This window comes from Lacerta agilis, chromosome 10 (genome assembly GCF_009819535.1).
Source record: "Lacerta agilis isolate rLacAgi1 chromosome 10, rLacAgi1.pri, whole genome shotgun sequence".
Lineage (NCBI taxonomy): Eukaryota > Metazoa > Chordata > Lepidosauria > Squamata > Lacertidae > Lacerta > Lacerta agilis.
The window spans coordinates 12,739,676-12,764,799 of record NC_046321.1 but is presented as its reverse complement, the minus strand read 5'-3'; the positions used below and the strand labels follow the sequence as shown (position 1 = coordinate 12,764,799).

At 39.6% G+C, this 25,124-nt stretch overlaps 1 protein-coding gene across 24 annotated transcripts in view; it reads left to right on the top strand.

Annotated features, from left to right (window-relative positions):
* PLEKHA5 (pleckstrin homology domain containing A5) overlaps positions 1-25,124 on the top strand; it is a 175,671-nt gene that overhangs the window by 111,158 nt on the left and 39,389 nt on the right. For 20 of the 24 annotated variants that reach the window (XR_004427442.1, XM_033161876.1, XM_033161875.1 and 17 more), the window contains 5 exons: positions 3,915-4,019; positions 9,374-9,446; positions 16,443-16,543; positions 18,075-18,190; positions 24,046-24,510. Coding sequence is in view for 22 of the 24 variants with exons in the window: in XM_033161876.1 (XP_033017767.1) it covers positions 3,915-4,019; positions 9,374-9,446; positions 16,443-16,543; positions 18,075-18,190; positions 24,046-24,510 (860 nt within the window). In the remaining 2 variants the exon portion in view is untranslated. Of the gene's footprint in view, positions 1-3,914; positions 4,020-9,373; positions 9,447-16,442; positions 16,544-17,454; positions 17,670-18,027; positions 18,191-24,045; positions 24,511-25,124 lie in introns of those variants that run through there. The other 4 variants (XM_033161898.1, XM_033161893.1, XR_004427443.1 and 1 more) reach the window with 4 other exon arrangements.

Sequence of the window (25,124 nt, the reverse complement as noted above, 5' to 3'; positions counted from 1 at the left end):
TGCAGCAAGGGGAGGCAAGTCTTTGCCCCTGAATATGATCTGGGCCCTCTTTACACAATCTTCCTCCACGTTGAAGTCTGTTTATCTATCTGTTTGTTGCATTTGTACTCTTCTCTTCAGCCAAAAGGCTCCCATAGTGGCAGTGCTGGAAAGGGGCTTGTACTGTTTCAAAAAAGAAAAAAAAAGCTCCCTGCTACCTTGCACACACACACACACACACACACACACACCGAAAAGATCAACAACTTTTGTGCCTGGATTTTCACTTCTTGAAATTCGGCAACCCTAGACTAAAGGCAAGCACCTAGTGTTGGAAAACCCTCCTGGTCCACAGCAGCAGGTATACAGTGCCTTATAAAGTTTATACAGCAAAATAGAGCCTGATCATCACACTTCCCAACCCACCTAAGAAGATGTTGTGTATGACTGGGTAGGGGTGGGAGCAAAGATCCAAAAACTTAGCCTCCTTTGACTGGCTTTCCCAGTGCAGAGACCCCAATCTAGGGAACAGTTATTTTTTACTTCAACAGAAGAAAATGAATGAGAAAATACCCAAATGTATTTTCTCTCAAAAATGACCTGACATGTTTCCAACTTGACAAGTATGTGTGTGTGTATATTCATTTTAAAAACCTATAAAAAAGATGCAGCTTTCTTTATTCACCTTCCATCTCTCTACACTTTTTTTAAGAGATATTTTTTGGTCACAGATTGGTGAAGCTCTTGTTTCTGGAATGCATATGAATTCATTCCAGTGTGATGGTACTAACACTTGCCTATACTGTACTGTAAAGAGTACCAGGCATAGGCAAACTTGGCCCTCCAGATGTTTTGGGACTACAACTCCCATCATCCCTAGCTAACAGGACCAGTGGTCAGGGATGATGGGAATTGTAGTCTCAAAACATTTGGAGGGCCACGTTTTCCTATACCTGATATAATGGAACTCTCCCAGAAATCGGAGAGAAGAAAATCTTGTCTGGGGAAGCCCCAGACATAACTTTATGAAACTTGTTGCCAAGTTTCCAACAATGTAACAAAGAGGTTTGTTTGCCCCATATTTTATTGCAAGCTTTGCTTTAACTACTTCTTGAGTGAATGTCCATCCATTCCTGATGTACCAAGGTCTAAAACAAAAGAATCATTGGGGGAATATGGTGAAAAAAATGTGAGCATGCCTTCAGAAATTGTTGGCAGATTGGGGGCATTTTTTAAGTATTGCTACTGGTTTCATATAACCTCCAATGAGGAGGTTCAAAGCCATGGAAAATCCTTCCTCTGCAACCACATAATTGTTTGCAGATTCAGAAACCCTTCACTATGTTAGTTCACATTTCAGAAAACCATCTTCTGAGAAAGTGCTTAAAACAATTTAGCACATGAAGGGAAAGACTGTTGACAGTCAAGTCTACTTTAAACACTAAGCAGTACATTTGCAGTTTTATGTAACTAAGTTGATAGAGCATGAGACTCTTAATCTCAGGGTTGTGAGTTTGAGCCCCATGTTGGGCAAAAGATTCCTGCATTGCAGGGGGTCAGACTAGATGCCCATTGTGGTCCCTTCCAGCTCCACAATTCTATGATCTAGTATTGTGCATGCCCATTCTCTTTAAGTAAGTAAGGCACTAGTTGGAAAACAAGGTCTGTACTGCTTCGCACTATAAAAGTGCACACTTCTTGTATATGGGGTGGGGGTGCTAGGATTTACTTGATACCACTGAGTATTTGAGTTCCTTGAATGGTTCTGTTAGCTAGAATCGGAAGAAAATTAACAATGCACTGATTCAGTTACCGTAAAGCATATTCACAGTTGTGGGTAAAATGTGTGTGACTGTAAAGATTCACTTTGAGTTCCATGTTGTTGCGTGTACAAAAGTGAGCAAGTTTATATCCCAAGTCCCCAACAGATGTTTGATTGTCATATTCCATTTATTATTTATTCCTTAAGGCTTAGCATCCTCCGGTAGATTAAAAAAACAGTGGGGTGTCACCACTGCTCTTGTACCCTTTCCTGCTTAATGAGCAGGCTTGTTCAGTCACATCACTTTTACTTTGAGACATGCTGCAAGACATTGATCACTAATCAGCTCTCTAATGGACTGTATGTCACCGAAATATATGCAGTAGTTATAAAAATTAATGGAGCTTGATTGTACAGAAGTGAGCATAGTCTTCTAGTAGAGTTATGAGAATACACGATACAAAGAGCTGAGGTTACGGAGTGGGTCAAACATTGGCATTTAATTCATGTCAGAGTATTAATAGGTTCTGGAATGTGCAACATAACTGTTAAGCACTTTCTTCAGTGGCTTTGCAGAGTTTTTAACCGGTATCTCTAACTTTTCCTGAAGTTTTGCAAGTTGTAGTATTTATCTGAGAATTTTTTTTTAAGTTGTTTCTGCTTCTTTGGGGCTATTCACATTTTTCAGTTCTATTGCACCTAGAATAGTATCCACAAAGAGAATAGTAGTAGACCTCAGGTATGCTCCCTCCAACCCACTCCTCTCACTGTAAAAACATGTGAACAGCCAAATAGGAGATGCTGCAGTTATTTCAGCCCATTAAGGTTTCAATTTTTGCAGTGAGAGAAGAAACTTAAAAAGAGTGATCCCAAACTCATTCCCACTTTCTCTCCAGGAATGATCCTAGAGAAGGGGGTAGGATCTGAACAAAGTGAGCTTTGTTCAGTTGCTTTGGTTTCACATTAATCTAATATAGGTCTTAACCAATCTCTCACAAAAATGCTTATTTCACACTTTCGAAAGTAAGGTATCATGATTAAAGTGTGTTTTTAACCCTCTAGTTTTACATTAGATTGCCTCTGATATACAGTGCCAGTTAAACGGTGCTGGAAGAGGGGATTCGTTTTCTTCCCTGCTTTGAATGGCCTTCACTAGTGGTTTTTTGAAACCTCTTTATAAATTGTTGTCTCCTTGCCAATGGACCGTGCTTTCCAGACATTCCCTGGATAGTACTTTCACTAGCAAACATCTAATAAGATGCATTCATTGTATCAGTGGTGTAGCTGACAGTACACAATGTACACCATTCTTTGCTACTCAAGGGCAATTTGAGAGAGATTGAACATAACTTTATTCATCTTTTCTAAGTGTGGGCCTTGCTGGTTCATGCTACTGCATCCTAGTTCACTTTTGCTCCTTCAATCAGTCTCAAAGACCTGCAAAAAACAGCTATCAGGAAAATACCAGAGTGAAACAGACGTAATCCCTTATTAATTCTGGTTTCTGTGGTGTGCAACTTGTGGAAGTTGATTTAGCAGATAATCTTCTCCGTGTTAGATTCCCAAATTGTCAAGAGCTGAGCAAAAGAGTGACATGACCATCACCATCTTGAATTTGTAACATATGCACCCAATAGAGATGCTCTGCCTACTCCTAAAAGTCCAAGATTATAGAAGCCATGGAGCTGGTCTATTGTATTTGTGTGAGTTGCCACACAGAAATAATTGAAACACTCAAGTGGAAACTCAAATCTCTTCGTGATTTTAACCCACCCCAATCTGTTTTCATTTTCTGCTGAGGTCTGTCTTTTCTATTTTTAGTTCTCTTCCTAGAATCTGTACTGCATTTAATGTTTTGGCCCTTTTAAGAAGTAGTGCTATGTTTATGTAATATCCTATTAAGTCCCAATTTAAATGTTTTGATCCTGATATGTCCTGGGATTTGTTTCTTTCCCTCTGTAGAAAACTTCAAGAAATGCCTAAACCAGCAAAACCTACAAGGCAGTTACTTATTTACCCAACTAACAGAATAAAGCTGTTTCTTAACAAGTCCTGAGGGGATCACAGGATGAGGAGCAACTGTGTCTCTCTGAGGATAGCCATGCATGTGTATTTATTCAATGTAAAAGATATTGGTGTTGCATTTTCTAATCCTTTTAATTTTATTTTTTAGACATCACGCTCTTCAAAGAAAGTTCATAATTTTGGGAAGAGGTCAAATTCAATAAAAAGGAATCCCAATGCACCTGTTGTTCGACGAGGCTGGCTTTATAAGCAGGTAATATTCCTTCCTGAATATGATATAAATAATAGCTTTATCTGAAGTGATGTGTTTGTAATTATGGGTGATAACCTCTCCCAATACACACTTTTAATATTCCTCAATATATGATGTTGGAAATTTGCTAATGGCATGCCCAAGAGAATCCTGTAATTGCAAATTAGTGATTTCCCGTTTTGAGTTTATTGGCGAAAATGGTGAACCATAGTGCTGTAAGGGTTTGCTGGCCCTATTAGTGAATACTCCATTTGAGAGACAGCAGTAATTTCAGGGTTGTATCCAGTGCTGTGCAAGTGGAGTTCTGTTTGCACAGTGTTTCTTTTCTTAGAAACTTTGTTTCTCTTCCTCCCCCTGGCAAAGGATACTTCAGCCCTCTGGAACTAATTGTCAGGGCATGTGAGGGGCTGGAAAGAAAGTTCCTTGTCTCTCCAGACCCCTCCAGGCACATGTAGTCCCTGAAAAAACTTCTAAGGGCTTGGTTGTTTTATTGAACAATGTGGGATGGGACATGAGTTACCAGAGGGGGATGAGGGGGTTGCCCCCAAACTGGGCTCAGAATCTAAGTGAAGGCAACATATTTCCACGTTGGTGGAATTAACAACCCCCCTCCCTCCAATGCTCCACCTCTGCCTCATTCCGCTTTGTTGAAGGGGCCATTGTGGAGAGGCTTTTCAGCAGTATAGATAGATATTACCTCCCACGAACTTCCTTAAGTTATCTTATTATTCAAGCCCCTGGCTCAGATTTCAGGGTGATAGGAACCTACCTCTGTCCAGTGTTCTGGGATCAGTAGTGACAGGTTTAGCTCACACTCCAGCGATGTCATCAAGTGACGGACTTCAATTTCACCCATTTTTTAAATGCTGCTAATAATCACCCAACACTTGCTTTACCCAAGCTTTCATCTTTGCAGTATAACTCAATTGGCATTCTATATTTTGTGATGTCTATTGATGAAACCTGTTCATGGAGTCAGGAACATTGTTACTTTGATTGCATTTTTAAGTTACTAGATGTTGCTGAAAGAGTTTCATTAAATGACAATCAATAATGCCAGCTAGAGCCTTTAAGCAGCTGTCACAGGACAGAACTTCTGCTTTTATTTTTGTATTAATGAACTAAGTAATTGAGTATGGAGTTTATTGGCGGCTAGTCACGGAATAGAAATTAGACAACTCTTTGAGATTTACATGGCATGTGCACCCTATTTTTCTCTGGTGAAAGCTTATAACATCTGGAATAAGATAATTGCTTGCGTACTTTGGCTTTTTGATACAGCCGAATATTTTGCTTGTAACTAGTTTGAAGCACTGTTTATATAACACCACAAAAGGTAACCCCACTGTCAAACAATTTAAAAAAAAAGCATCAGACATGTACACAGGGTGAGATGTTTTGAATCCCTATGGCAGAAGTCTCCTGCACATGCAAAACTAAGTCAGCCTTGATAGCTGGAGAGTGGTGCACATAATGCCAAAGTTGCAGGTTTGATCTCCGTATGGGTTAACTTAGTATTCCTGCCTTGCAGGGGGTTGGACTAGATGACCCTCAGGGTCACTTCTAACTCTACAGTTCTATGATTCTAACACACGGGTGGCGCTGTGGTCTAAACCAGAAGGTTGGCAGTTTGAATCCCTGCAACGGGGTGAGCTCCCGTTGCTCAGTCCCAGCTCCTGCCAACTTAGCAGTTCAAAAGCACACAGTGCAAGTAGATAAATAGGTACCACTCTGGCGGGAAGGTAAACAGCGTCTCTGTGCACTGCTCTGGTTTGCCAGAAGCGGCTTATTCATGCTGGCCACATGACCCAGAAGCTGTATACCAGCTCCCTTGACCAATAAAGCGAAATGAGCGCCGCAACCCCTGAGTCGTCCACGACTGGACCTAACGGTCAGGGGTCCCTTTACCTTTAACATCTGGAGACCCCAGGATGGGAAATGCTGATACATAAACTAGTTTTCCATTTGTAGTGCCCTTGAGAGAACGTTACCATGTTTTGCACAATAAAAGTTACAAACACAGGTATATAACTATTACTTCAGCATATGCAAGATAACATGCTTGCCTCTTTTAATATGCAAAGCTAGTACTAAGTTGTAGTGCTATGGTGGGGAACTATGGCCTTCCAGGTGTTGTTGGACTACAACTCCCATCATCCAATGGGATCTGGGGTCAAGCAAACTCTAGAAGTACCTTTCCTCTCAATATTCAGGTGAAAAAACACTTTCTTTTAACTGAAGAAAGGATAATCTGCCAAAATACTGTAGAACCAAACTAGCCATGCCAGACGTTCCCCATCTATGCTATAGCATAGTCATATACTACAGTTAGTTGTTTTATTGACGGCATTTATACTCTGCCTGTTCAACATTATTCATACTACCAAAGTAATAAGAAAGGAATGTATTCGGTAAAAAAGAGGAAGGGAACTTACATGCTAGCACAACAAACAAAAGCATCAGTTCAAATAGATAATAAAATCAAAACTGCCCTAATTCTTTTTTATTTTATTTTATTTATGAAAGCAGCTTAACATGAAGAGTTCTTAAAGGCTTGAGAAAACAGACAGGCATTTAAATGACAGCAACAAGGGTGCCAGGTGGGGTTCCTCAAGGAGTGCATTCCAAAACCCAGGAGCCACCCTAAAAGGGTTCTCTCTCTCTCTCTGTTCACCAGCCGTCACACTCCACATGATGGCGGTGCCTAGAGAGAGATTCAGATAACATTCTTGAAGTACAAGCAAATTGATATGAGAGTGACAGGCCAACAGGTATTTGAGTTCTAAGCTATGCAGAGCTTTAAAAGTTAAGATGAGAACTTTGAATTGAGTTTGGAAGCTTACAGGGACCCAGTGGACTTGTTGCAATACAAATGTGATATTATCTCTTTACCCAGTCAATGTTAGTGATATAGTACTTAAAATATGTTGAGAGATGCATTTGGAATACATGAGTTAAAAACAAAACAAACAAGACAGAACAGAGAAAAAATTGTTGGTGGCATTTTATTTTTGTTTAGTAATCATTAAATGCTTGGGAAAGTAGCATATTTGTTTGAAATAAGATTGTCAGCTGAGAAGCTGGCACCTTGAGTAGCATTTGGGGTTAGAAGTCCATAAAATTCCTAAGTAAAAGTGAAACATCTAAATACTTGCTTTTCTATTTAGGGTTGCATAACTTGAGAACAACAAAACGGACACATCTGATGAGAGATCTTAGCAAAATAGTATACCAACTGCCCTTTTCTGTTTTAAGAATATTCAAAGATTTGGCATTCATTATTCTGCCACCCCTGAATATCATCTGAAGCCCATTCATCAGGAGAGTACTTAAAATTCACCAAAACCTTTTCTTCTTTAGGCCGATATTAACATATTTATTAAATTTTATTATCGGAGGATGCACACACACAGCTGTGGTGGCGGTAGCCATTCATTCAGTGAAACACATTGCAAATTGATTATAGACATAAAAGCAAATAAAATTACTTCAGGAATAAAGTTTTTTGTATCTGGAGGCATTTACTTGACAGTAACAGTATGGCCGATAAGAAGAGTAAAAAAAAACTTTATGGGAAATGTGTTTTCCTTTCCCACATTTTATTGTTCTTTATATTCTGCCTTTCCTCCAAGGAGCTTAAGCTGGCATACATTATTATCTTCTCTCTCACCTTCCTATTTTTCCTCACAACAACCCTTTGAAGCAGACTAGGCTGACATTGTGTCCATAAGAAGCTGCCTTATACAGAACCAACCATTGGTTTATCTAGCCCAGTATTGACATAGGAAGCTGCCTTATATTTGGCCAGGTTGTTTGCCAGCCTATCACAGTTTTGTCTACTCTCAGTGGCAGCAGTTCTCCAGGGTCTCTGGCGGAGTTATCTCCCATCACCACCTACATGAACCTTAGAGGCAAAAGCCTCTCATCCTGAAGTTCCAGAAGTATCCATATACAGCTACCTTCCACATAAGTTAAATTAGGAGTTTGTGGATCTGGCACTAGTTGCTTCTTCCCTGTACCACTAAGAAAGTGCACATTTTTGAAGGAGCTGGGGCTTCTAGCATTCAAAATTTGTCGGTGTTTCTAGATACTTGGTTTGCTGCTCAGTGGCATTTCCTTACAATCAGGAAGGATTTGTAAGTGATGAGATGCCCACCTCTCTCACCATCTGTGAAGTCTTCTTCAGGCACCTGGGGACTGGCTATACAGTGGTACCTCTGTTTAAGTACTTAATTCGTTCTGGAGGTCCGTTTTTAACCTGAAACTGTTCTTAACCTGAAGCACCACTTTAGCTAATGGGACCTCCCACTGTGCCGCCAGAGCACGATTTCTGTTCTTATCCTGAAGCAAAGTTCTTAACCTGAAGCATTATTTCTGGGTTAGCGGAATATGTAACCTGAAGCGTATGTAACCCGAGTGAGTGAAATAGACAGTTGTTCTCTGCTTACTCAGGGTTGGTTTACACGAACATGTATATTACTTGATCTCATTGCTCAACTGTTCTCAGATAAATGTGCCTCTACTGAAAAATACTATGTGGTGACACAAGAAGAGCCCTGCTGGATAAGGACAAAGGCCTCTCTAGCCAAGCACCCCAAACATAGTGGCTGACTGATGCATCTGGAAAGCCCATGTGGGCAATAAGTCATTTTCTGCAATAATTTCCAGCAATTGTTTTTCAGAGGCATCCTCTGTGAAATGCATGTTTCCAAATAAGATCCTAAAGATAAGAAAATTAACATTTTGCGAAATCAATTTATGAGATAAATCACTTTTCTATCAAGCATATGCAACTTGTTCTTCAGAGGTATGCTGCCTTTGATCATGGCAGTAGCATTTAGACACTATCTGATGGGGAGTTCTATTTGTGGTGATGAACCTTTAGTGGCTTCCTCACAGATATAACAGTGCTACAGTCAACCAGTGAAATCACTCACAAATGCTGTATAATGACTTCACAGTTGCAGTGCTGAACTCTGGCTTTTAGAACTGAGGCTTGGTGAGCTTGAGCTCAAGTTAAACCTTTGACCTAGGACAGGCACTGCATTCTCCTGTGGTGAGGAGGGCAAGGCAGAAGTGGCACTTTCCTTCTTACACCTGTATTTATATTCCATATAACTTCTGAAGAAGACCTTGTCACATACTTGCAATTATATGACCCCCTCCAAAGCAAAAGGGTGTCAGGAAGGGGCCTGCGTTTTGCTCACAGCAAGTCCAGGTGCCACCTCAAAAGTCACAAGAGGGGGATGCTGGCTCTTATTTTGCCAGTTTCCTTAATGTGTTATTGTCTGTTAAGTGTAATCAAAGCCTTTAAATTGTTGATTCTTATGGATTGTGTGTTTGATTTCATACAGGATAGCACTGGCATGAAGCTATGGAAGAAGCGATGGTTTGTTCTGTCCGATCTGTGCCTCTTCTATTATCGGGGTAAGTTTCTAATTGCTAGACTAGGCTAACCTAGGCCTTCCAAAGATGACATATGTTGAACTTGTAAAATAAAGGTTTTGAAATGTCCTGCTGATATAAACTTAAAAGGGCTAATTTAACCCTAAACCTACCGTGCTCCACAGAAAATGTATGGTTATTTGATAAGAACTGCATCATAATACAAGACTGTGTAAAGGAACTCTCTGAATTGCAGTGTGAACAATGTAACTTCCTTTGTTTCTGTTGACCTGATGCACTGCCAGAGGCCACGTCTGATGTAGTTTCCTATTATTCTACCCATTTGCTAACAAAATAATTCTTACATCTGCAAGAATTTAGAAAATTATGATTTTGTAAAGTTCACACACTTGACTGTTGTGCCCAGAGAACCCTCCTATTCCTCTTAATTCACTGGTTCCATGCAAGAAGGCAGTTTTAAGTGCTTTTTGTGTAGCAGGTGGGGGGTGGGGTGATGGGAAGAAGCAGGTTTACAAGAAGCTTAACTACAAGCAACCCAGGGCAACTCTTTTTAAAGCATTCCCCCATGTAGCCAGAGATGGGGAACCTGCAGTCCTCCAGATGTTAGCTACAACTTCTACCATCCTAGCCATTAGCCATTCCAACAACTTTTCTAGAGTCACCGATCCCCGACCCTGTTCTATGGCCTGTTCTTCCCCTGTTCTATGGCCTTTGGAATGAAAAGTGTGCATATACCTTGTTCACCATCAATGGCTACATGAAAGTCTTTCATGAGCTGAAAGTATTTATAGGACTAATGTTTGCTGTTTCAGTCCATTATACATTAAATATGCATTACTGAGGGATAACCACTCTCCTTCTAGCTGATTTTCTAATAATTATAAACTAAAAACATTCAGAATAGCAATCTGTTTGTTGTCTTGATAACTCTGCACTGTATTTGATGTTTATGGGCTGTAGATCCAGTAAACTGACTAGACTGGACAGTTTGGCAAAGATCATGGTGGGCTTCAAAAGTAAATATAACATTTGAAACATTTAATATAAGTTAAGCTTAGTAACTTTCTCCTTTGTTATCTAACTTTTTTTCAGCATAATACTCTAAAATTCTCCAACTTGCCCCAGTACAAGATTTACAAACTTGTAAAAATATATTCTACTTTGTTTATACTTAAGATGTGCAAAACGCCATGTTCATGTTCATTATACTATGTTCTGCATATCTGTGGTCTATCTGTATTATGTGTCTTGAAACAAGCCCAACCTCAAGTCAAAATAGCAATCTGTCAATCTGAGATGGAAGGGGTTGTTTAACTAAGACCAAATCAGCAGTAATTGAATATTGGCTGTTCGTTGTGTGAGAGAGTAGTAAGGGGAAAATATCAGTAAGAATTAAACTTTTGAGTTTGGGTAATGAAATTCAGAGCATCCATTGATGAAATCAAGAAAATTAATATACAATTCATGATATTGAAATGATTTTGCAATATCATAACAGCAATCTGTAAAACCTAAAAATAAAAATAAATCATTTGAAATTGAGTTACCAGTAATCCCTCTGCAAAATGGCCATTATACATTTAGGTTTATCAGGGTAATTTTAAGTACCAAAGTTCTCATGCAGTAACAACTTAATGAATTCAGAATCATTGTGTGGATTTTTCCTTTAAAAAGAAAGATTATAGGTTGTTGAAAAAACCAAGCCACTGCTGAGTCAGAATTAGTGTAACTGTAATACTGTAATTTTAGACATGGAGACTTTGGTTGAGCTAAAATTGTACTATAATTAGGTAGGTGGCCATATTGTTGGTGGGTTTTCCTACTTAGAAGAAAAATAAGCTTAGCTTTCTTCACACAAGTATGCAACTTTTTCATTCAGGGCAACCATTTTAGCTTTTTTAAGAAATATCACATTGTGCACATCGAGAATATTAATCATAGCCTAGTACAAAAGTTTTACTTATCTGTGTTGCTAATTCTCTTTAATATTTTCCACTTGATTAAATTACTGGTTTTAGGCTAGATAAGAAATATAAAAACTGATCTGCGTAGATTGCATGAATAAATAAACCAAAGCTATTTATATACCTATCCTCTGGGAAGCAATTGAAGCAGATGGAGTTAGATAACCAGATGTTCTAGTAATCATTTGCAAGCATTAGTAATGGTTATGAGAACACATCAAACATATTAACCCTCACCTATTCACCTTTGAATGCTAAGTTTTATTTTTTTATTTTTTATTTTTAAAAAAACACCTTAGCTTATACTTAATATGTATGTTTATAATACCATTTGATAAAGGTTGTGTAGGTTCACACAGAGTTGTCTATTTCTGATTTGGACCTCCCTTGGTTGCTAAGAAGAACAGTTTGGAGGGAGAGTGTGGTTCTCTAATTTTGTTTCCACCCATCTTTTCTGATTTGGAGGGTGTGCATCCCTGAAAGCAGAATGTGCGCAGAGAGCAACTATGCTCCGTCCTGTCATTTTGGGCTGGGATTGACTCTGATTGATCTTGCTTTCCTTCAGCTTGGTCCTTCGGAAACTTTAAAACACATGAGAGGTCCAAGTTGCCGTCCTTGTTTTTTACTTCCTGTCATCTGAAGCCACTTTGTCCTCCTTCCGTCTTGCCCAGTGCATTTTCTTCTGCAGCAGTTCTAAAGCATCAAAAGTGGAAGCTTGGGTTCATTTGTACTTTTAAAACAGCACTTGTTATTATTTGGCATTAATATAATATCATGAGAAGACAAGTCCCTACCCCAGAGTGTTTGCTATCTAAGGAGAGAGGAACAAGGGAGAAAAAAAGAGGATATTGAGGCAATTAAACAGGAGAAGAATAGGCAATCTTCACCAGATGTTGCATCCAATAAGTTGGACTGTGGACCACAGATGTATATGCCATAATATATTTATCTGTCATCTGACACCTTCAATAAAATGTGGTTTTTTGCAATTATTTCATTTTCATTTACTTATATTTAGCTACAGTAGAATAACATAATATGTTTATAGCTGCTACCATCACTTTAGTAGTGTTGCAGTTTTAGTGTAATTGGACTTGTTATATTTGTAATCTGTAAAATTTAAAATAAATTTATACTTACATAGCATTTCCCCCAATTGCTCAAATCACACTTACTCAGTAATCCTTATAATGATCCAATAAACTAGTCCAGTGTTCTTAACTCCATGTTATAGATGGAGAACTGGGTTTTGAGGGATCCTGACTTGTCTGAGGCCACTCTGCAAGTTTGTAGTTGCGCTAACATTTGAACCACAGGTTTCCTAGCCTGTAGTTCATGCTTTCAACTACAACATACTATCCTAGGTTGGACTGGACCGTAGATCGCATACATACTGTGCCAGGGAGCTGTGCAGATCTCCACTCTATTCTGCACCAGCACTTTAAGCAAACCCACTCCAAACACACAGAGCCCTCGTTTATGTTTGGTAAGTTTCAAACAGTTTTTCTATTCCTGGCAGAGGCTTGCTATTCTGGTATTGTAAAAACTCTGTTTTTCAGCATTCTTTTTATTGCTTTTGCTGGAGGATAAAAGACCAATTTCACCTTTGTTGCAAACAACAGAGCATTCTAATTGAATAAGCAGTCTAATTGAAAGCCTAGGATAAAAGAGTCTTCTTTTATTTATTTTTTCCTGTTCATTTTCTATGTGAAAATAAAAAATAGACGCAGGAGGCAAAAAAAAACCTGTGGATAAAAGCTCCTCTAAAGGGGAATTTATAATACAATGTTGGTACAGTAAATAAATTCAGCATAAAAGTGGTTGTGTACATATCTACTAGAAATAATATCTGGCCATAATTCACACAAAATTAGGTAGTTTTATCTGTGGTATAGATTGATGAGAGGTTTTCTGACGGAATAGGGGATCCATTTATTTTAAAGAGTTTCCACCTTAGTAGAGAAAAGTCTCAAAGCTTGCCTCAGTGTGGGTAATAGAGAGCAATCACTGGCCTCTTGCTACAGTGCACTTTGAATGGAGTCACCATCTATTTATTGTCTGGCTGTGGGTAGAGCCAGGCCATGTCATATATACCAACAACAGGAGGGGGCTGTATATAAAACATAGAACTTACACTTTGGGAAGAAAGCACAAAACAAAGCTGGATCTTGATTTGAGAACCATTGTTTTCAGGGAGCCACAATTGCACCTGCACTGGGCTTCTTGTCACAGATATTCCTTAATTTTGGATATACTCCCATCAGTTTCTGCTCTCTCGTTTCACCATTCACAGCCTTGGTTCCACCACTGCCAGTTGCGTTCCAAGGTTGATGCTGTGAGCCAGTCAGTAGTGGTTGGTTTGCCTTTCTTTTCTCTAGTAAAACTAGTATTTCTACTAAGCATTGTGTCTACATGGATTTGATTGGTTTCCACAGGTCTTGCATAGATTTGGTGGACTGTACATGCAGGCAGCGACCATTTTAGACACATCAGATATGTGTGTGACCATGTTGAACCTGGAAGTGACCCAAAAGCATCACACAAAGGGTCGGAATAGGGGGTGGGCGGGGGTGGAGGCAGAACTGGGTGTTTGCGGGCTTTTTCAGTGGTGTTTCAAATATACATGATTTCACTTAAACAGACGGTCCCTTGGAATGTAACCCCCGACGTAAATTGGGAGTTGCCTGTAGTCTCAGATGATGACCATAATACTATAATTAAGATGAGACTATACATGAGTCTTAAACAGCATCTTAAAAAGCAGTGACATCACCTTGCCGACAAAGGTCCGTATAGTTAAAGCTACGGTTTTCCCAATAGTATGTATGGAAGTGAGAGCTGGAGCATAAAGAAGGCTGATCACCGAAGAATTGATGCTTTTGAATTATGGTACTGGAGGAGACTCTTGAGAGTCCCATGGACTGCAAGAAGATCAAACCTATCCATTCATAAGGAAATCAGGCCTGAGCGCTCGCTGCAAGGACAGATCCTGAAGTTGAGGCTCCAATATTTTGGCCACCTCATGAGAAGAGAAGAATTCCTGGAAAAGACCCTGATGTTGGGAAAGATGGAGGGCACAAGGAGAAGGGGACGACAGAGGACAAGGTGGTTGGACAGTGTTCTTGAAGCTACCTACATGAGTCTGACCAAACTGTGGGAGGCAGTGGAAGACAGGAGTGCCTGGCATGCTCTAGTCCATGGGGTCACGAAGAGTTGGACATGACTAAACGTCTAAACAACAAATACATGAGTAAATATAGCACACTCTAGAGCAGGGGTCAGCAAACTTTTTCAGCAGGGGGCCGGTCCACTGTCCCTCAGACCTTGTGAGGGGCCGGACTATATTTTGAAAAAAAATATGAATGAATTCCTATGCCCCACAAATAACCCAGATATGCATTTTAAATAAAAGCACACATTCTGCTCATGTAAAAACAATAGGCAGGCCCCACAACTAACCCAGAGATGCATTTCAAATAAAAGGACACATTCTACTCATGTAAAAACACGCTGATTCCCGGACCGTCCGCGGGCCAGATTTAGAAGGCGATTGGGCCGCATCTGGCCCCCGGGCCTTAGTTTGGGGACCCCTGCTCTAGAGCATCTATTTGTATAGATACCTTTAAGAGCATGGCAATTAATATAGCACTTTTAGATATTACTCAGATCAGAATATATTAAAACTTGCTGTGGCCTTTGAGCATGAAAGTTACCGGTAAGATGGCCAAACTTTATGATATTGTGAATTTCATGCTGCTGAATTTCATACAATACTTGTAAAGTTACATTTTCTGTCATGTGTACTAGCATACCGAAATGCCCTCATATATTACAAACTTTGCACCCAAAAGTGTATTTGGTCAAGAATGGCTTGTACTTTCTGTATTGCAGAAGATTTATGTTTAGGCATTAATAGCATGGTCCTTTTAGTCTTGCCTGCCTTGCAGGCTGCATGCTCACTTTGGAAAAATAGTGTCATTTTCCTTCGATGTTGCCATTAAAGACAGCCGTAAGAAACATGGCTTGAATACTTAGCATTCTGCAGTTGTACTTGATAGCTTTTGTTTTGGGCCAGGCATTCATTGTGCGACTGTGATTGCCGCACTCACACAGGGGGCATTGGCAGGCGCATGAACTGCAAATTTGTGTGTTTGCTTTCATATATTAAACAGCTCCTCTATTGAAGAGGCATCATTAGCTACTCCACAGTTCATAGTGCTAGAGTTAAAAGCAAGATTAAAACCCTTTTCTCCTTTCCAGTGATTAACTGTAATATCCAGATTTAATTCAGCTATTCAGGAGACAATTGAATCCTTCATAATATTTGTTTAGTGAAGTATTTCTGTTGATGAGTGGTGGGGGGATTCATAACACTGTTAGAGTCTGCTGAGATACTTCACCCAGGGTTTGTAAGAAGAGAACCATGGGCAGTCTAAGCTCACAAAGACTGTTGCTCTGAGATGCTCCTTGCTGACATTGGGTGAGGGATGGATGAATGCAGAGGGCACTGTAGAGATGGCAGAGGACTAGATGCTTGCAGTGGTATTCCCTGCTGATTGCCAAGAATTTGCTTCAGTTTTTAACCGACTGAACTACATGATACAGTTTAGATGAGCTCCTCCAACTCCTGAAGGCTGCTTCTCTTTGCGCAAATGCTGTCTGTGTGTTCAGCATTCAGTCTAGAATCCTAGCTGGCCACACATTTTATAAGAGGTCTACCTTGAGGAGGTAATAGACAATGATGGGCTGGGCCTCCCTCCCTCATCCTTCATAAAGTGGACTTCGAGCAAGTTCTCAGGCATTGTTTTCTCATGGGCTAGTTTTGCTCTTTGGGGTCCAAAGGCATGGTCTTTGGCTCCCTAAAGACCTGTTACGAAATGCGGAAGCTTCTTGTTCTAAAATGGTAGAGTCACTGAATTTGCCCTGAATTTCCTCCCCAAATAATTTTAAGCATCTGGAAAAAGTTTTAAGTGCAAATGTCTGTTTCAGTGTTCTAGAATACAGAGCAGCAGCAGTTTGCTACCTTAGTCAACCATTTTTATGTTATTCCTAGATGAAAAAGAAGAGGGAATATTGGGGAGCATACTTCTTCCCAGCTTTCAGATATCTATGCTTTCTTCTGAAGATCACATTAATCGCAAATATGCTTTTAAGGTAAGAATATTATTTAGCCTCTGGTCTGTAGTGTGCAGGTGATCAAGAAACCATGATTGTGAACACATTCACTGTTGATTTCAGGTTAGGCAAAAGCTGCCCCAGATTGAAGACGACCCCAATATTATAATTTATTCTCTAGGGAGCTACAAAAAAACCCATCAATTGTAAAGGCAGTAAATTTCACTATTTAGTGTTATCAACATTAGTGGCTCCTCCAATGTGACTGCATATTTTACAGCTTTTTGTTTCAAAGATCCTGCTTCTTTAGTTTAGGTGTACTCTTCTTTGGTGTTGTGGGGAATGAGCAGTTTAGTCCATTTTGTGTCTCAAGATGATGCCTACACATAATCACATTTTTGCAACTTCTTCCCATCAGCATCCTCCACCATCCAGGAGTTGTACTGGGTCATTTTTGTCAGTATTGAAATCCATCACTTGAAGCCCTAAATATGTGCACACACTTCTTCCCATCCTTGTGTTACCCTTTTAGAGAACATTTGTTCACCCTCTGTTTTCACCTTCTTTGAATTTCTTTGTAATCCACCTGAAACTGGATGGTTGTAGCCTTAACAATACTGGAAGTCCCCTCATTCCCTGGAGAAATGTATGTGTCTGCAGGCAACCTTATATCCTCTGCCATGTCGGTGTGTCTCAATGGAATTCAGTTATCTCACTGCCTTACCATCCCATTCATTGGTATCTTCCTTCCTCTGCTTTCTGGGAGCTTTTTTATTTTCCATGGAACAATTGGGCCTGCAAGTGACACCAGGTGTGAATGAAACTCATGGGCCATCTTCTCCATATATGAAGTCTAATCTACCTTCCTAGTTTTTAAGGGCTGCTTAAAAGATTTTGCTTGTAATCTATAGTTCTGTGAGCATTTGCAAGTTAGTTACTTGCTAACTTGGACAAGACCAAAGTAATTAATAGCAGCTTTAAGTTGTGCCCTTGAACACTAATTTCACTTTTACAAGATTTATTTCATTTAATGTATGCTGGATGTATTGTAGCTGCTCTTCTGTTAAACAATCCCGCCTAACTTTACATTTTGTTTCTTGGATTTGAACTTCTTTGGGCTCCTGTTGATGATGAGTACACTAAACTGCACTGCATGTTTTAATGGGTGAGTACATAATTTAGAACCTGCTATTTTGTCCTGACTCCCAAACTTCTGAGCTAATATATTTATATAATCTGTGCTTCTCAGATGCCAACAGTGAATTTTTATTTTGTAATTCGTAGAAATCACTTTGAAGCGCAGCAGGTGCACAGTGAAACAACATGGCTTACAAATTTAATTCTACTATGTTTTCCCCGTACTATAATTGCCGCAAAAGATGAGCATGATGTTGAATAACATTGTATTAGTTACCGTGTAATGAGTTTCTAGAGGCAGCCTGAATAAATCTTAAAACCAATGAATTACTTATTAAGGAAACCAATAATATTCTTCTATTTGTTTTCTTCTCGCTCCCTTACAGACTATCGTAACTTCCCCCACCACAATGACCATGTCATTTCCAATCAGGCAGCTCATCCAAACATGAGGACCTATTATTTCTGCACAGATACAGGGAAGGAAATGGAGTTATGGATGAAAGCCATGATAGACGCAGCTCTTGTACAGACAGAGCCTGTGAAAAGGTAACACAGGTTGACAGTGCTGTAGCATCTGTGTTAGTTTATACTACCAGACTTTTATCATTCTGTCTTGTGTGGCTATGTCTCGATAAATGAGTCATGCTAATTCTGATAGATACTTAATTGCTTTGTCAGGCATCAACTTTTTAGAAATACATTTTTCAGTTAAAAGATGACTCCGCTATGTGAACCTTCAAGGTCATGTTTAGGGGTGTGTTACTACATCTCCTCCAGCTTTTAAAAACTTCCTAGCAGCCCATACTTGGAACAATGCGCTTTTCCCTTCATCTCAATCAAGGTCCAGTGGTTTTCAAGAGACTTGTATGAGCAGGCAGCACTTGTTCAAAAGTATTTACTGGAGCTGGGGAAGCAGACAAGTGTACATCCAACTGAGCAGCACGATTTGTAGCTAACATAGTTAGAGTTTGACTCCATTGTGTCAGTAATGAGATGATGAATTGTAAGAGGTGATAAGCTGATTTGAATGACCCATAGTACTGTATTATAGAATGATTTTATGTAGCATTAACACTTTACAATAAACAGATAAAGAGTTAATGATAGGGTAACTTTCACACGACTATTGTAGTACATTAAACCTCATCCATTGCATTGCTTGCGTGATTTTAGCTTGTAAAAACAAGACTTTTAATTATAAATATAAAGGTTTCTGTGGGCTGTGATCTTGGCTTTCGCCGTGATCCCCGAAGCGTAACCTTCACGTAAGTTGTAGGCTTACTTTACTGCATTTTTTAATAGTTGAAATAGGTAGTTCTTCCCATGTTAGAATTAGAGCATACTGAAAATTGGGTTACATTCTGCTGACTACACTAATTTGGAGCCATATTGAACGAGTCATAGCTGAAGATGGTGCTCGGGGAGGAGAGAAGCTGCAATTTGCCTTTTTTATTCCCTTTTTTCATGCCAAAAAATAACAGCCTGAACATTTGCTGGTGAAACAACATTTCATACGAATTGAGTCATGTATAACCTCTTGCCTTTTCTGATTCTGTATGGAGAAAGTGGAAAGTTTTCTCTTTCGCTCATAATAGTAAAACTTGGGGACATCCAGTGAAGCTGCAGGTTAGAAGATTCAGGATAAAATAAAAGAAAGTACTTCACACAGCACATGGAATTTGCCCCTCCAAGATGTAGTGATCGCCACCAACTTGGACAGCTTTAAGGGGGATTAGACAGATTCTAAGGGGACGACAGAGGATGAGATGGTTGGACAGTGTTCTCGAAGCAACTAACATGAGTTTGGCCAAACTGCGGGAGGCAGTGAAAGATAGGCGTGCCTGGCGTGCTCTGGTCCATGGGGTCACGAAGAGTCAGACACGACTGAACAACAGACAGATTCTTGGAGGACAAGGCTACCAGTGACTACTGGCCACAATGGCTAGTATGTTCTGCCTCCACTGCCATTGGCAGTATTCTTCTGAATACCAGTCACTGTGTACAGAAAGTGTTGTTGCACTCAGATCCTGCTTGTGGGTTTCCCATGGGCATCTGGTTGTCCATTGTGAGGATAGAACGCTGGGCTCTAGAAGAAGGCCTTTAGCCTAAACTAGCAAGGTCCTCCTCTTATTCTTATCTTTCTATGTATCTTTAGCAATATAATAAATTTTCTAGATCTCTGCTCAGCAGTAATGAATATGTATAATACACATGTTATTGAAGCTATTTGGCCTTAGAGACTTAATTGTAAGTAGTCTCACAGATCGAGGTCTGGTGGAGTTTTTTCTGTTATAAGTAGACTCAGGTTTAATAATGTCCTGAGGGGTCTATTGAGAATAATTAATCCTAACTGTTTTAAATAAGCAAAAGCCCATTTAAACTTGTCACTCAAACGATGAAACAAGCTCCCATGTGGTTACATCTTTGATTATTTCCCTAATTTAGGTCACTCATAAGAATGTGCTGGCATTTTCCAAAACACTGTTGCTTTTCCTTTATCAGTTAAATTATGCTTTCCTACAATAACTTTCAATGTTGTGCTGGAATATCAATAAATGATATCCCATATTCATTGCCTATAATTTTTGGCAATTTTGGCATCATATGCAAGTAAACTATCAAACACTATCTTCCACCAGCAATGAAGTTGTGTTATTATTGAAATCTCACTGCTATCCCAAATTGACTGTATCCTAAAACTTTATTCCATTAAGAGTGGAATAAAGAATAAAGGGACATGGGTAGTGATATAGTCAGTGGAGGAAAGGTGGAGTGTAATGCATGCTAGGACTTCAGGCTTTGAAGGAAGCATCAGAATGACATGAGCATAACAGCAGAAAATACATGATTTTAGCAGATGTCTTTTGAAATTCAGTTTAAGGAAAATATGATGACAGGGGGGAAGTCCCACAAGGAACAGGCTGCAATAATCTAGAATTTAGACCTATAGTTTTGAAATCCTTTTCTGGTGAAACTGGGGTTTCTCAATGAAAAGGCTGCGAGCAGACAGCCTTCCATGACTGAGAGCTTGTTTTCCATTACTGATCCCCTCCTGTAATTTGTAGTTGCAGGAAAGTTGTGGTTGTGACCCAAGTCTCATTCATGGAGAAAGAATAATATCAATGCTTTAGGCATGAGTAGGCAGATAGATGAAGAACAAAGGACAGTATTGTGATTTTAAAAGAGTTGCTTTAAAAGGAATCAAGCCCATATGGTGTATAAAAGAAATGGTAATTTGAATTCTGTATAAGACTGTAAATGTCTAGGATTGCTTAGATAGATGACTTTAAGATGAGATAAAAGGGTCCCCAAACAGGGGCTTGATCCATGAATCATTTTGGGGTGGGGATTATTTCAAAGTGCTTCAAAATGGAATAGAACACTGGTTACCATTGGTTACCCGACAGCTTTAAGCAAATTATGATCTTTGATTTTTAATATCTGTGTGTTCTTATTATATATAGATATTTTTGTACATTGTTTTGATATTTATATGATATAGCACTGTATAAACAAACAAATCATCACCTAGGCATTGGAAAGTTTAGGGGAAGAGAATTTAATTTGTTTGGAAACTCAAGTCCTCCTTACCTACTCTAAAATAACCATAGTATTGGCAATGGGCATTCACCCCGCCCTCCCCAGTAATGTGGACCAATAAGACTCCTCAGGCTGTAAAAGAAAAAGCTTGAAAAAAGCCAGTTAGAAAAGCATGAATGAAGTTGTGTTGATTGTGAGAAAAGTGTTGCACTGCAGTAAGGTTAGCATTTCAAATTGGGAGTAAGGTGGGAGAGAGATTCCATGTGGTTGGAATCCATGGTGCTTCTTGGTAAGGCTAAATGAATGATAATGTTCCCCTAATATATGGGGAAGGCAGGAGTTGCTAAAGACATTAAGCAGACATACCAGCAGACAAGCTTGCTAGAATAGGTGATGGGGGGCGGGTAGAGAGAGTGGTGCTAATTAGGTTAAAATCACCATCAAATCCTTGCCACCAGGATTTCTCAGTAGATGAATGAGTCTGTGTGAAAAGGGCTAATTGAAAGCAGGACATTTGAAAACAATTCCTTAGAGATGAACCTTGGCCAGTAATGAAGTGGGAGAATGTATCTGGTGACAGGTAAAGATGATTCCCCCCCCCCCAGTGTCAATGAATGAGAAGTGGAAATGATAACAGTGGTAACAGGAGAGGAGAGAGTTGGAGCATAAAGATACTTGTCTTCATACCCATATTATTTTTGAAATGTCAGTGAGGAATCTAGGAAGAACAGTTGATTTGACAGTTCAGTGGGATTGGGCAAGGTGAGAGATTAGTTTAGAAAAAACGTAATCCACTTGAAGATGGTAGCTGAAACTTTAGCAGATATGAAAATGGTTGAGAGCTCTGATGGATTCCTATGGAGATTGGGAAAGATGAAAAGGAACAGGACAACAATTAGCAGTCATAACAGGAGAATCAGAAAAAGGGCAGTGTCCTATATCTCAAGGGGAAGGAGTGAAAGTGAAATAAGATATAAAGAACAGACAGAACAGAACATGGCCAAAATGTAAAGGAGATGAAATCAGGAGCTGAATGCAGGATTTCTTATGAGGAGAAAGGTATTTCAAAAGTAGGAACAACAAGATTGAAATTTTAAGCAGAAAGGAGGAGCCAGCTGACACAATGTATGTGAGTATAATAGATTGGTGGGGGAGAGGGAGAACTCAGCAGGTTGTGGGACTGGAACTGGAGAGAGGATTGGCCTACTTAAATGCAGTATACTAGTTGGGAGACGAGAATGAAAGAGAAAGTGGGGTGGTGGTGAAAGCAAGCTTCTAAAATTTAATAAGAGCGGTGGATCTGCCAACATCTGAATGGGTAAATTCAGGGTAAATATGCTAACAGTGCAGCTGTTACTGTTTCTGATAAATACAATTATTTTACACCACAGTTCAAGTCAGCAGATATTTTCCCCACTGTAATTATAGAAGCCACAAGTGTTTTCCCAAAGATGAATAAAAACTGACATGAAACTTGCCAAATGAAGCAAATTGATGATGTCAGTGACCATGTAAAGTCTAAAATAGGATAATATTTCCCTTTATCTACTGAATGTCTGGCACAGGAGGTCCAGGAGCTAGACAGCTCTGTATATTGCTCCATCACAAAAGATGGCTTGAAATTAATGAGGATTTCAGAGGCTTTAACTGCTAAAAAGAAGTCAAAGTGTGCTTTTTCAACACTATGAGGTCTGAAAATTTTGCCTTCAAATTTTTATCCCCTTTCATAGCTGTCAGATTGAATACTGTGGTTGGGGCTGTTCCCTGTGTTAATAGTTATATCAAACACAGAATTTAAGTAGTAGTAGTTTCTTCTAGCGCTGCATCTCTAAGACAGTGAGTGATATCCAACATAAGTGATTGAGTAGACCCATAGAAATCAGTAGGCTTAAGACCACTGATGTCAATGAGTCTGTTCTGAATTATGACTATCCCCCTTCTAAAACCTGTCCAATTTAGAGCCAGTTACCTGTCCAATCTCCGGCCAGCCTCACTTAGATTTGCTTTTACTGAGCTGCATTTTCAAGCTATGCCCTCTGCCATCCTTGATGCATGATATAACAGTGTACCATACGAAGACAGACTCTGTATATGTGGGCAACCACAGGTGGAAGACATCTTGCACTATTTACTATATTGCCCACTATACATTTGACTCACCCTATCATCCGCACAGGAAAGATGTCTCTCTCCAGCAGAGAAGATTCTATGGTTTCTTAGCTATATAAATGCTTCAGTGACTCATAAGGTCGCCCTTTTTGCTTTGGCAGCCAAAATGATCAGAAAGAAGACCCTGGACAATATAGCAGTGAACTGTAAGGGAGACGCAGAGATCTAAATAGAAACTATGAACATTGCCCCTTCATGCAAGTAACCTATGAAGGAGACTGTAGACATGGAGAGTTGATGCTCATGTCTGGACATCCAGCAAGTATAGAGCTGGGCAGGAGCTCAGTGATGGGTAACAGAGGTAGACACAGTCCTGATCTCTCATCATGCTTAGCCAAAAGATTGTTCAGGATCACCCCTTGTTCTCTTCCCTTCTTTCCTTTGTTCAGGGAGATTATACCATGTCTTAGTAACTTTTCTGTTTGGATGCAATTATATCAGTGTGGGTTCAAAGTTCAGTACTTTTGCTGAGGTATGTAATCTTGTACCCAATATGGCTCCCTAGCTTGTACGTGCTGCATGAAATGCAAGAGTTTGGATTAGATGACCCTGATGGATCCCTTCCAACTCTATGATTCTTTGATTCTAAGACTGAAGAAATAGCACACTACTTACTAAACACACCCAAGTGTACCTGTTTTGGCATATTTCTAGTGATGTTGTTCTCCAGTGTGTGTTTCTTCCTTTTTTAGAGCAGACAAGATGACTGCTGAAAACACACCACCTCGTGAAGTGAATAATATTGCAAACCACAGAGTGCTAATTAAACCAGAGGCACAGAATAATCAGCGGAACAAAGAAGTGAGCAAAATGGAAGACAAAAAGGCCTTGGAAGCAGAAAAATACGGATTTCAAAAAGTTGGGCGTGATAGACCTTTAACAAAAATCAACAGCGTAAAACTGAATCCTTTGGGGTCAGAGTATGGGACTTTGCCAGCAAACACAGTTCCATCAGGACACTACAGGCCAATTCATTTAAATGGGTCAGAGAAAGCTGTCAACCTTATTCTAGGAGACTCAGGAGATGGAATCCATCACAACACCATTCACTCACACATAGAATCTGAACGTGTTATACAGAGAACTAATTCAATGCTTCAGCTGGAACAATGGATTAAAATACAGAGAGGAAAGGGGCAAGATGAAGAAACAAGAGGGTAAGTAATTTCAGAATTATTTGCCAATCCTGATTTCTTAGTCTCAATGTGTACTGTCACCCTGTTTAATGCTACAGTAAAATCTTAGTTGAAGCACCAAAGGATTCCTGAAATGATCCTATATTACATCTGTTGCTAAAATATAGGATTTCAAACAGCATCTCAAGGCCTATCTATTATTTTGATTTATATTGCACTCTGTCCTAAAGACCTATATACTTCTGGTAACAATCATATGTAAAAAGTTGGGCATCTTTCCCAGAATGGCTGTTCCAAGAGCAGACAACAAGGTGCCCTCCAGATGTTACTGGACTAAAGCTTCCATCATCCCTGATTATTGTCCCATTCTGATTGGGGCTGATAGGAGTTATAGTCTATCTGGAGAGCAACACTTTGGATATCCCTGATCTATTCCCTGTTTATCTACTGCTTTGTCCCGCTCTTCATTCTAGATTTCTTTCTTTCATTAAGAAGCAAAAGTGGAACAAGTCATCAGAAGACTTTCCTTGTTGTGACTATTAAACCGCCTTGTATCTCATCTTAATATCAGTAGCTCGGTTAGTAGCTCTTCATGGTCTTAGAAGTCTTTCACAAATTTGCTGATGATGCTGGGA